At 37.7% G+C, this 14,092-nt stretch overlaps 1 protein-coding gene across 2 annotated transcripts in view; it reads left to right on the top strand.

Annotated features, from left to right (window-relative positions):
• Window positions 1-5,829: 5,829 nt before the first annotated feature.
• Window positions 5,830-14,092, top strand: part of Kdm3 (Lysine demethylase 3) — a 686,187-nt gene continuing 677,924 nt past the window's right edge. For both annotated transcript variants that reach the window (XM_067118768.1, XM_067118767.1), the window contains exon 1: window positions 5,830-6,075. In XM_067118768.1, the coding sequence (XP_066974869.1) occupies window positions 5,923-6,075 (153 nt within the window). In that variant the 5' untranslated portion in view covers window positions 5,830-5,922. The remainder of the gene's footprint in view (window positions 6,076-14,092) is intronic.

Here is a 14,092-nt window from a genome sequence, read left to right as displayed (position 1 = left end):
GTGTGGCTATTTTGTGACAGGAAGAGGTAGGTGGAGAGAAGGTAAAATTATAAACAGTCAGCTTACAGGGTTGGTGGGTAGTGTTAGTGGATACTGGGGAATATTCAGGAAGGGGGATGTGAAAATTGAGAGGTTTAGTAAAAAAGAAAAAAAGCGAGATTACTTCAGTTGTTGAATGACGAGAGAAGATCATGTTGAGGCATACAGAATGAATGGATAAGGAAATCAAAGGAAACGTGAGATAAAAAAAAAAGAGGCAAGTAATAAAAGTAAAAGGAAGATAAGCAAGAATTCTCGGGAAAATGCTTGGTTATTCCACGAGAAGTCAGCACAGACAGAAAGGTTAGAGAACTAATGGATCTAGGTCTATGCAAGTGGAGTGAAGATGCCTGTTGTGAATGAAGTCTTGGGTCGATGAAGAGATTTCTTTGGAGATCTGCTGAAATTGGAAAATGATACAAAGAGACAGAGCTGAATGGCACAAGAATAATACAAAAAGTCAGTGTAAGTTTGTGAAGATTTGTGGAAGTGACTGTTGTGGATGAAAGGACGGCAATTAAGGGGTCAAAGATCTGAAAGTCACCAGACAATCCCCGTAGCGGGGTGGCGCCGTCAGTGCACCTCATGCAGTGCACTGTAGGCATGGCTTAAGGTTCTTTGTTGGATGCCTTCGGCCCCTAGCTGCAACCCCTTTCATTCCTTTTACTGTGCCTCCTTTCATATTCTTTCTTCCATCTTATTTTCCAGCCTCTCCTAACAGTTGATTCATAGTGCATCTGCGAGGTTTCCCTCCTGTTACACCTTTCAAGGTTTCTTACTGCCAGTTTCCGTTTCAGCATTGAATGACCTCGTAGGTCCCAGTGCTTGGCCTTTGGCCTAAATTCTGTATTCAGTTCAGCAAGCGAATATAAAAGAAAGAGTTATGTGAGAAGTTTGAAATTACAGAGGAAAAGGTGTGCATGGTGTACATAGATAAAAAATAAAGTATCAAACCGGATCGAGCGAGGCAATGCAGAGAGGATATCAAGGATTCATGAGAGATATTAAAAGTTTTATTAAATGAGAATGAAGCATTTGTTAGTTTGTAGACAGAGGAGCGACTGATTTGGAATGAAAACGGGTCTGAAACAAGAGTGTTGTATACCTTGATGCCTGTCTAATATTCCTGTAGATGAAGTTATGCAATGTAGTGGGGTAGATCGATAATGAGAGCGTTTGAATGCTTTCAGAAGAGGAAACAAGTAAAAAAAGCACCGAAGTTTCTTCGGCGCAATCAAGTTTTCTGCACGTCATATAATCAAGGCCACCGAAAATTGATCTATCCTTCGGTGGTCTGGGTATAATGCTGTATGAGCTGTGGGCCATGAAATTTTAACCACGGCCAGGTGGTGGCCTTTCCTATATAGTTGACAGAAGCAAGTTTATGGCTAAATTTAACCTTAAATAAAATAAAACCTACTGAGGCTAGATGCCTGCAATTTGGTATGTTTGATTACTGGAGGGTGGATGATCAACATACCAATTTGTAGGCCTTTAGCCACCGCACTTAAGACCTGAGGGTGGACAGGAAAAGTGCGGACGGACAGACAAAGCTGGCACAATAGTTTTCTTTTACAGAAAACTAAAAGCTGAAGCTAAATGCGAGCAAGGGGCAAGGTAATGATGGTAAAAGGAAACCTGAAAAAGGAGTGATGAATGCTAATTTGGACGGTGAAGAAAACGAAAAGCAAGAAAGCTAGTAGCTTGGCGTACGTGTGTGTGACGATCAGGAGACCTGAAGTGTCGTCAGAAGCCAAAGTCGAAATATATGAAGGGTCTATTGCGCCACCTCCCATTATGGAAATGAATTGTGGATAATAAGTGCGAACAAAAGAAAAAGGCTGAAGTTGTTGAAATGCATATTAAATATGGCTTAAGAAGATTTAAAGGAGTAGGAAATTTTAGGTTGATTGATATCTATGAAATTTAGGATGTGATGCCAAGCACTGGGGCACTTTCAGCTTAACACAGTTGAGAAAGGGAGTTAGATAGGTTGGCCAGCATGACAAAGGACGTTTAGGAAATAAAGAAGAAGCACAAGGATCTACAGGTGGAACTGGGAGGAAACTCCACAACTGCACTCAGAAGTCATAGTTACAGGTGTTAGACAGAAAGATTGAAGCCCCTACGGGATATGTAGTTGGTGAAGAACGGACAAGAGTGCCTGGAGGTGGTTTGGCTATGCGGAAAGAATGGCAGATGATGACTGATAAAGAAAACGTATAACTAGGAAAACTTAGAAAAGCAGGATCGATGGCTTTGCATGAAGTACAGGAATGTGAGAGGGCTAAATATCAAGGAAGCGTGAGAGATTCTGCAGGAATCATGTGAATGGCCCAGCGTGCTTGCAGGGTGTTCGAGCACACTGATGTGATCATCCTTCATTGTAGGTGTATAAAACGGCTTGTGTGACTGAGGTTTTCAGCATAGGAGTTACAACCACAATTCAACAGATATAGTGTGAATGTGGCAGTTACCGTTGTGTTGTTGCTTTTGAGCAATTGACCTTATCCATGGAAATGCAGCTTCCGAAGAATGAACGCTGAAGTTTTCCGTCGACTAGTCTGTGGAATGATGTCGCAAAAGCCTTCGGGGATTCGAGATGAAATGAAGAATTACTCCTTCCCCTCTTCTGTCCATAATGTTCGAACCGGATTGATGATGAAGCGTTGAGAAATTACCCCTCCCTATACCCTGATTCGAAGCTTACCGAGGAGAGGCGCCTCTGTTGGATGGGTCGAGTCCGGAGAGCCACATCAGGCCAGCTTAATATGAAATAACTACAGTAAGCCCTACCGAGGAAAGGAAAAATTCTTTTCATATCCATCATGAATTTTTTGAGGAGTTCTGTGGATAACATATCCAGAAATGTTAGGAAATTGAAAGGCTGACAGTTCATTCCACAACATTTTTATTTACAAACAATATCATATATATATATATATATATATATATATATATATATATATATATATGCTAAGAACATACATACATATATATATATATATATATATATATATATATATATATATATATATATATATATATATATATATATATATATAAAATGCGCTAGCACCTGTGAAACCTTGCCGCATAATTTTTTAAATAATCAATTAGTGTGTAATATAGAAAATGCCGAAAGACTCGTTACCCAGTCGCTCTAGTAAAGATCCTTTGATATCTGTTGTCTTAGTTTCTTACCAGACAAATGTTAATCGTAATAACAAGGTGCTGAATGTCTGTAACTGTCAATTAACTAAAGGTAGGTTTTGCTCGGTGCAATTATCGCTCAACGATGATGGTCTAACGATTTTTAGAGCACTAATTCGCTTGTTTTTTAACTGGGCTGTTTTGCTTTGAACGACTGACGGCAGAGTCGTTAACGATCATCGTTGCTTCTGAACAGTCGTTCAGCTGGAGGGTAAATACCAAGGTACTCTTTAGACTTACGTGAATACAATCGTGATTGTGAACGATTACTTGACCTGGAAGGGGTACTACCTGCGTCATGGCTCCTAAGGTTTCCGGGGAACAAGATGAAATCCCTGTGGAGGAAGCTGCCAAACATCCATCGTTGTGGCGGCAGCTTTCTCATTCCAAATACAAGGACCAACGAGTTAAAAGACATCGTCTGGGCAGAAGTCACCGCCAAAGTGGGAAAACCAAGCGAGTTTGAGTCTAATTTATAGTATTTTGCATTATCGATATAATGTCACGAAATTTTCAGGATTTGTTGGCAATGATAAAAGGAAAAATCTCGCCAGAGGTTTTATTTTTATCGATGCCGGTTTGGTTTTTAGGCCAAGTCGAAAGAAGAGTCAGATCTCGAATGAGGACTGCCTATGAATCACTTCGTAATACGTCCCTTAATACTGCGTAATATATCTCCCTTAATTGATAAAATAATTATGCAATTGCAAAGTGTTCTAATGCATTCGTAAACAAAAACTGAAATTTGATTCAGGAATTAGGATGCTCTGACCCAAGTAATCCTCTGCTCCCTCCCAGATTCCTCTCCTACACCTGCCTAGATGTTTCGACTCGAACTGTACGGGTATGGAATTATAGGAATGCATGGAAGGTGGTAGGGCATTACCTGATCCATGGTTTTCTAAATCCTAAATCAAACCACAGATTTTGACCTTGGATACAAGAGTAAACTCATTAAAGGAGGACACTTTGCAACTGCCTATTGAATTAAAAAAATTAGGAGTGTATCACGAAACCTGTGTAAAAATGTTGAATTGATCCATAGGCTGCTTTGTAAGATATTTGAAAAAAAAAACTAATAAATAAAGATGACTCGCCGTTTATGAAATACATAGTAAGCTTTGTAACCATTACCTTGATTATGGCTTTAAAAAAATATAGTTAGCCTATGTCTATCTTTATATATTGTACACTGTGACACTAGTAAAATATGCATCTCTGGCCATTAAGCAACATATATGTGTATTCATTTTCAATAACGAGAATGATGTAACACGGGTAGGCCTGCATATCTACGTAATTTTCATCGGTTCTGTTATCTCTATGATCTTGCCGGTTAACTCTCCCGTCATTGCTGAAATATCAGCAAATGAATTTCTTACTGCAAATCCTTTCCAAGTTAGCGTACCCGCGAGCTATTGCAAAATTAATGAAGTTGTCAGAGGAGAGCTCTTGAGCAGAGTCTGGCTCGTAGTTCGGACCATGAAATTTTGTACAATAGGCATCCCTCAGCATGCTGTGCAAACAATCACAACATTGTTGACAGTTTCAGGAAGGAGACTGACTGGAGTGTAAAAAATTTGGGTTCTTCACGCAGGTGGTTTGCAATCAATTTCTGATAGAATCCTTCATTCTTCAAACATCAAATGCTTTTTAGCTCTTTTCCCCCCGTACGATTGAAAAAGAATCTTCCATCTCTTCTACTAGAATATATTTAATTAGCAACCTCTTCTTTCGACTCAATTTGCTCAGAGCCATTTTCTCGCAACGCTAGGTTACCTTCGCGGGAAACTGACTCGTCTAAAATCGCATAGACAGACGCTCCAAGCAAAATAGTGCACCCTCGATTATCGTCCAGCGGTAATCGTTGAACAATTATCGTAGAATGATGTTCGTGACATCGCGCCGAGCAAAACCTACCCTAAGAATAATTGTCATTTTATTATATTTACGACATAACAAAGGAATGAAATTTCCTTCAATTCTGATCCATAAAAAGTCTAAGAGGAATCTGAGTAATTGTGATATTCCATCCAGCTTTTGTTCAAGGATTCCATACCAATGCCTTCGAATGATGAGAATGGACAAGGGGATTTGACAGGTGCGATGACCGCATACGTAGTGATAAGATAAAATCCTCTCGCGGTTCCTCTGAATTTCCATGTCATAACTTTATACTGAAAAGCTGCGTCTGCAGTTTATCGGTGTTTGAATATGATCTATTTTGTATATCAGCGTTGTGTGGTAAAACTTAATTTTCTTTTCGTACAGCAAAGAGCTGTATTCCATACTTACGCCGTGTCAACTCGTTCATAATCAGCACAGGGCTAATAAAACATATAGAAGATATATAAGCTGTAGTGACAAGAGTATATCCTGACTGTCAAGACATTCGCATAAATGAAATTAACTTACACTGAAAACAGGCAACAAATTTATTTGCAACGGGCTTTTCCTTATGAACGACAGATACACCGCTACTTTGTTCGCGAGTTGGAACTAGTTGCTATGGCGTCTTCGAACTGAGTCACGCGGTGGGACTATGTTCTTCCGCCACTCACACAGTGCAGTCAGTGAACAAGGAACAGTGGAGGGGTGAATATTGTCTGTCCGTGTTTCGGTAAAAATGAAGTGTGTCGTTTGATTTCAAAATGAAACGCGAAGGGAATCATGGCTAAAACACGAGAGGAAATAGTGGGCAAACGGTTTCTGAGTGTTTCAAGTGGTTCGAAATTAAAGTTATCCAAAATAAATGAATGGGATTGGCGCGCTGGAGTAATTAGAGCTTGTACCCATGCAGATTCGAAGCATCACGATCTACAGGTAAAGCTCTTGCAATCGGATTCATTTTTTTACGCCTCCTCCTCCTCATCCGGCCATTGACGGCCGCCAACGTTTCTTCTCTCTGTCTCTCTCTCTCTCTCTGTCTCTCTCCGCAACATCGCCATTTCTCGCTAATGACGTTTTAGCACGTGAAGTGCCATTTGTTTACATCCCTCCCTCGCGAACACACCTACCCACCCACTCTCTCTCTCTCTCTCTCTCTCTCTCTCTCTCTCTCATGCAAAATTTGGTCGATTTTTCTCCTGGATGTACAACTGTTTCTCTCTCTCTCTCTCATGCAAAATTTGGTCGATTTTTTCTTCTGGATGAACAACTGTTTTAAATCTCTCTCTCTCTCTCTCTCTCTCTCTCTCTCTCTCTCTCTCTCTCTCTCTCTCTCTCTCTCTCTCTCTCTCTCTCATGCAAAATTTGGTCGATTTTTTTCTGGGTGAACAACATTTTTTTTTTACTCTCTCTCTCTCTCTCTCTCTCTCTCTCTCTCTCTCTCTCTCTCTCTCTCTCTCTCTCTCTCTCTCTCATGCCAAATTTGGTCGAATTTTTTTTCAGGATGAACAACTGATTTTTTTTTACTCTTTGAATATGCCATGAGGTTGCTCTCTCTCTCTCTCATGCAAAATTTGGTAGAATTTTTTTCTGGGACAAATGTTTTTTTTTTTTTTTACTCTGTGAATATGTCATAAGGTTGTTAACATTTGCTCTACGTTAGTTAGATGGGGTGGGCCTGGTTCACTAGGTGCCAAGCTTTGGTGCAGATTTTTGTGTTCTTCAGAATTAACATATTTTTTAGACTGCCCTTATTCATACCTCCAGATAGTGTAATTAAGATATAAAATGTAATCAAAGTTTTTTCATATCCTGCATATCAAATTAGCCTGTGTAGCATGCTGAAAATAGGCCTGTGTTGTGTAGGTTAGGTTTAATCTGTTTACGTAGGGCCTTTAGTCAAAGTTCATTTGAAATATTTAATAGTCATGACGTTATTTCATAACGTCGTGGGTCATGGCAGTTATGTGCTCCTTACTATGCAAGAAGGCTCCGAACGTTAAAGCTTTTGCGGGATGCAGACCACTATAAGGTTTAATGCTTGATTATGTTCTGTCGTTGAGGGCGGGGTGCTCATGACAGGTGAAACGCACTTTTATTCTGACATACGGGTGACGTCAGAACATTAACCTTAAAAAATTTCATATGTAGCTCGGAACAGTCTGATATTTTCGGTTGATAAATCTCGGTCAGAATGTAGCCTAGAAACCATATTATAACGCCGAATTATCTCTTGGAAAAGAGTGGTCAGAGAGCGGGCTTTAAAAGTATACAATTCTGACCTCTCTCCCTTTTAATTTTTTTGCATTTTGTTGCCTGCCGTCCGCCCGGTCCGTACAAGAACAAAGGAATCCACTTTATATAGGTGCACCGGCTATGCATTTTAAGTTAATTGAGCTGGTTATTGGCTTATTTTCATGAAGAGGTTACTTATCCAGAGTTCTGTTACACTTTGTTCATCTGTGAGTACTTGCATTTACAGGGACCGCTTCAACCAGAATGATTTTTTATTTAATTGCTCTAGAATGTCCTCAGCTCGAGAAGCTTGAGAGTGAGTTTTAATATAGATGATCAATTGAAATGAATCGTGCTGATGCCCTTTATACCCATGAAGCCGAAACTGAGAAAAGAATATGAGCCCGAGGGACCAAACCGTAGCTCCCTTCATAAAGGGAACCAGAAACTACGGTTTGGTTGTACATTTTGATTAGGTGGTAGTATTCGTGTGCTGTACAGTAGCAATAATGGCATTTGGAAGTAAATGAAAATGGGTTTGAAGGATTTTTAATCTCAGGATATAAGTATTTCTTCATAGCATTTTTTTTTTACCTTTTACCATAGCTTATAACCCCTTCTACCGAATAACGTTTCTTGACCGTTTGCCATAGATATAACCCGTAATACGTTTGTTGACCTTTGCACCAGCAGATATAGGCTAACCCGTTCTACGCAGTAACGTTTCATGACCGTTTGCCATAGCACATAACCCGTTCCACCGAATAACGTTTCTTGACCTTCTACCATAGATATAGCCCGTGTTATATGATAACTTTTCATGACCTTTTACCATAAATATATCCCGTGCTATATAATAACTTTTCATGACCTTTTACCATAGCATATAGCCTAACCCGATGTGCGTAATAACGTTTCTTGGCCGGTTATCATAGGTATAACCTGTACTACGTAATAACGTTTCTTGCCCTGATATAACCCGTTCTGCGTAATAACGTCTCATGACCGTTTACCGTAGCATATTACCGTTCTACCAAATAACGTTGTTTGACCTTTTACCATAGATATAACCCATACTACTTAATAACCTTTCTTGACCATTTACCATTGCATATAACCCGTTCTGCGTAAGATTTTCTTGATCTTTTACCGTATCGTATAGCCTAGCCTAATCAATTTGTACGTATTAATATTTCGTGACCTTTTCCGTAGCACATAACCCGTTTTATCTAGTAACGTTTCGTGACCGATTACCAAATCGTTTAACCAGTAATAGCAAATAACGGTTCTTGATGTTTTACCTTAGCATATAACCCGTTTTATCAGGTAACGTTTCTTGATGTATTACTATAGCATATAACCCATTTTAGCAAGTAACGTTTCTTGACGTTTTTCCATAGCATATAACCCATTCTACCTTATAATGTTTCTTGACCTTTTTCCATAGCATATAACCATTCTACCTAATAATGTTTCTTGACCTTTAGGCTAACTGAAGCGTATAACCCGTTCTACCTAATAATGTTTCTTGACCTTTTTCCATTGCATATAACCCGTTCTACCTAATAATGTTTCTTGACCTTTAACTGTAGCTTATAACCCGTTCTACCTAATAATGTTTCTTGACCTTTTTCCATTGCATATAACCCGTTCTACCTAATAATGTTTCTTGACCTTTTACTATAGCATATAACCTTTTCTACCTAATATATAATGGTTATTGACCTTTTACCATAGCTTATATCCTTTCTACCTAATAATGTTTGTTGACCTTTTACCATAGCATATATTCTTTCTACCTAACAATGTTTCTTGACCTTTTACCATAGCCTATATCCTTTCTACCTAATAATGTTTCTTGACCTTTTACCTTGGCATATATCCTTTACCTAATATTTAATGTTTGACCTTTTACCGTAGCATATATTCTTTCTTCCTAATAATGTTTCTTGACCTTTTACCATAGCATATATCCTTTCTACCTAATATTTAATGTCTCTTGACCTTTTACCTTAGCATATATCCATTCTACCAAATATTTAACGTTGCTTGACCTTTTACCATAGCATATATCCTTTCTACCTAATATTTAATGTTTCTTGACCTTTTACCATAGCCTATATCCTTTCTACCTAATATTTAACGTTTCTTGACCTTTTACCTTAGCATATATCCTTTCTACCTAATATTTAATGTTTCTTGACCTTTTACCATAGCATAGCCTATATCCTTTCTACCTAATATTTAATGTTTCTTGACCTTTTACCATAACATATATCCTTTCTACCTAATAGTTAATGTTTCTTGACCTTTTACCATAGCATATGTTTCTTGACCTTTTACCATAACATATATCCTTTCTACCTAATATTTAATGTTTCTTGACTTTTTACCATAGTACATAAACCGTTCTACCTGATAATGTTAATTGACATTTTACCATAGCATATATTCGTTCTGTCTAATAACGTTTCGTGACCTTTTACTATAGCATATGACCCGTTCTGCCGAACATATAATATTTCTTGTCCTTTTACCATAGCATATATCCTTTCTACCTAATATTTAATGTTTCTTGACCTTTACCATAGCATATAGGCTAGGCTATCCATTCTACTTAATGTTTCTTGGCCTTTTACCATGGCATATAACCAGTTCTACCTATTGATGTTTCTTGACCTTTTACCATAGCATATATCCTTTCTACTTAATATTTAATATTTCTTGACCTTTTACCATAACATATAGGCTATACTTTCTACCTAATAATGTTTCATTACCTTTTACCATGGCATATAATCCGTTTTACCATATAATGTTTATAGCCTAATGTCTCTTGACATTTTACCATAGCATATATCCGTTCTATCTAATAATGTTTCTTGACACTTTACAATATTAGCCTGTATATCCGTTCTATCTAATAATGTTTCTTGACCTTTTACCATAATATATATCCTTTCTACATTGTTTCTTGACCTTTCTACCTAATGATTCTTGACCTTTTACCATAGCATATATCCTTTCTACCTAATAATGTTTCTTGACCTTTTACCACAGTATATATAATTTTTACCTAATATTTAATGTTTTTTTACCTTTTACCATAGTATAGGCCTATATCCTTTCTACCTAATATTTAATGTTTCTTGAGCTTTAACCATAGTAGGCTATATAGGCTATCCTTTCTGCATAATAATGTCTTGACCTTTTACCATAGCATATATCCGTTTTACCATATAATTTTTCTTGACATTTTACCATAGCATAGCCTATATCCATTCTACCATATAATGTCTCTTTACATTTTACCATAGGATATATCTGTTCAACCTAATAATGTTTCTTGATCTTTTACCGTAGCATATAATCTTTTATACCTAATATTTAATGTTTCTCGACCTTTTACCATAGTATATATCCTTGCAACATAATGTTTCTTGACCTTTTACCATAGCATATATCCGTTCTACCTATTGATGTGTCTTGACCTTTTACCTTAGCATGTATCCTTTCTACCTAATAATGTTTCTTGACGTTTTACCATAGCATATAACCCGTTCTACCTAGTGATGTTTCTTGACCTTTTACCATAGCATGTATTCTTTCTACCTAATAATGTTTCTTGACCTTTTACCATAGCATATAACCCGTTCTACCTAGTGATGTTTCTTGACCTTTTACCATAGCATGTATCCTTTCTACCTAATAATGTTTCTTGACCTTTTACCATAGCATATAACCCGTTCTACCTAGTGATGTTTCTTGACCTTTTACCATAGCATTTAACCTTTACCATGTCATAGCGTTTTTCGACCTTTTACCATACCATTTAACTGAAGTTTCAGTTCTTGAACTGGCATTAGCCTATCAGCAAATGCAGACAGTTTGTCATGGTCAGTGTGAAAGCGAGCGATATGGTTTTATACGTTGCCCGCAGGAAAATCTTATCGATTAAAAAATGTTACCTTAACCTGCTCGTATACATTCGTTAATTATTTCAGTGGTCGTAGCCACGACAGATATACTTTTCTTCCTATCTTGCACGTTCTTAGATCTTGATTTTTATTTTTTAATTCGAGATATATACATTATTATTGTTTAGCAGTTTGCCCTTGCAGGTGTTACGTTAAGATGTATACAGTCGTTTCGACTGGACTGCAGCGTCATGAATATATGTATATATGTATTTTATATAGAAACAGTATATATATATATATATATATATATATATATATATATATATATATATATATATATATATATATATATATCAGTGCATATATACATTTATATGCAATTTTTTTTTCCTCGAGAAGGCAGTTATCTGAACGTAGCATTCCGGTCTGGTCTGGTGATATTTGTAGCGAGTGATTTACCCGAATGAAAGACTGCTCAAGATTGTTCCATACAAGCAAATTTTGTTTCAGTTGTCATACTAATCCTCTTGCAGATTAGCCTAAATGATCCCAGCAACCATTTGCGTACGGTGATTCGTCTTTCATATGTTGCTTATTAATTTATTAATTCGTTTCCAGACATAAGAACACGAGGATGTGCATTGGCACAACTTAATAATCCTCTTATTCAGGGATGTATGGAATTAACGTACCGGTCTATTAACTTGGTGTTGTCAACGTTTGTTGTCACATGGTTTTCTGTGGTCAATTTGGGTTTATCCATTAGAGCGGTGGTTCTTAACTTTTTTCAATGTGTGCACCCTTTTCAAGTCGGCAGTCAGTTCTTGCACCCCCTGAATTGCTGAAATAAAAAAAAAAGTGGATCCTGTACTCAAGTCTGTTGCAGCGTTGCCACTTCATTAGGAAATTGGGTGTAGATTTCTCTATAGCTCAGAGCACTGCTGTAGTAATACTACTACTGCTACTACTACTACTACTACTAATAATAATAGTAATAATAAAATATTAATTTTTTACAGAAAAAAATAACATGCGTATATACAAAATATATTTTGCTTTAATTATTCATAGGCATCCTCATACACCCCTTAGGAATCGGCTTCGCACCCCTGGTTATGAAACACTGCATTAGAGTAACATTATGATTTCTAACCAGGATGGTATAATGTTTGTATACAGGCTATTTGATGAGCTCATGGTAGGCTATGCCTGCTTGAAGTGGCCGTTTGATTAATTTTATGGCATCAGATTTACTATTGCAACGATCATAGTATTCACTTTTATTTTCTTTTTTTACTGGTCAACTTAAGTAACGATGCTTTTATACCTGTGTTCTTTGGTGTTAATGCTTTGAATATGTTTATTGGTACCTCACCCACAACATTGCCTAGATTGCCCCAATATGAGGCCGCATGAAGATTCACGGCCTTTCGTCCAACAACGTTGTAGAGCCCCACGTGTCTTCATTTTTAAATTATCTGAATCCCTTTTAAACCTCAGTTGTCGGGTGTTTAACGATTTTATTTATGTCACTAATCGTAATACCAATTTCAGTTTCTCTAAATGTAGACTGTATGCAGAAATTAACATTGACACATGTAGGCAGTTGCAAGGTGCGGAGATCTTGGTTCACCTAATCTTGATGTCTAGGCTCAGAATAATTCTCTTGCCTGCTCCATCTGTAGGCCATGTCTCTGCTTCTGTTGATGACCTTATAACTCACGCAGCTACTTAGCATATTCGAATACTTCGGTCATCTGCCCCCACCAGCTTATCAAGACTGATCCAGATGGTTGACGAGAGAGAGATCGAATATTTTCTCTTTGCCAGTCACGCTACGCTAACTTCAGGTCGATATTACCAATTAACCATTATACGCCCTTTTCTGTACTTATAATAACGACTACCGGTACTGTTTTTAATGGTATTATGATCGGGCTCAAGACAGTGATTCGTGTAGTTTTATTCTTGACAGTTCATGACAGGTTTCTTCCTTGGTTTGCTGTAGCTTTTGCTGCTCTCAAAGCTGCATAGGAATAATTTCAAAACTAAACGTCAGTTGGCTTGTGTGTTGATTATGTCAATCATATTCACTCAGAAGAGATCAGTCGAATGAAATGTCAGTTGGGTCACTGCTGAGTCGGAGTTGGGGAAAACAGGCCGGTATGCGCGGCAGTTAGTTAGCCTGCCCATGCAAGGCCTTAGGTACTGTGGTACCTAGGTTCCAACTTCTTTTACGCCTTGTGTGGCTTAGTTGACAGCGGCCTTGCCTTTCAATTGAAAGACCTGGGCTCGATCCTAAATGTGAGTCAGACATTTGTTTCTGCTCCATACGTGATTGTGTTGATTTTTTCTTATATATATATATTATATATATATATATATATTATATACATATATATAATTATATTTATATATAGGCCTATAGGCTATATAGCCTATGTACAGTATATGTAAACTCCTCTAAATCCAACCAAACCCCTACAAGCTTTTCTTCTATGTTTTCTTTACTGGACCATATAGCCTGTACGGTTTTCCACTGTGGACCTAAATACTGCGCAGTATTTTTCTCTCACTGCACACAGTCCTTGGACTCGCACATTTGTACTTCAAAGTTATGGGGCATAACTGTACTTCTTGACTGCCAAACCCATGTACAGTCGCTCATTGTCCATCTCAGTCCTAACAATGTTATTTCGCTTTTGTTGAAGTGCCACAACACCCAGCTTTCTCTCCGTCAACATTCAAAACCCCCATACCTTATTTTTTGTTTTCAACAGATATACTGGGTGTGGCGT

The sequence above is a fragment of the Macrobrachium rosenbergii genome, chromosome 16 (genome assembly GCF_040412425.1).
Source record: "Macrobrachium rosenbergii isolate ZJJX-2024 chromosome 16, ASM4041242v1, whole genome shotgun sequence".
In the NCBI taxonomy this organism is placed as follows: domain Eukaryota; kingdom Metazoa; phylum Arthropoda; class Malacostraca; order Decapoda; family Palaemonidae; genus Macrobrachium; species Macrobrachium rosenbergii.
This window is presented reverse-complemented; position numbering and strand designations above follow the sequence as displayed.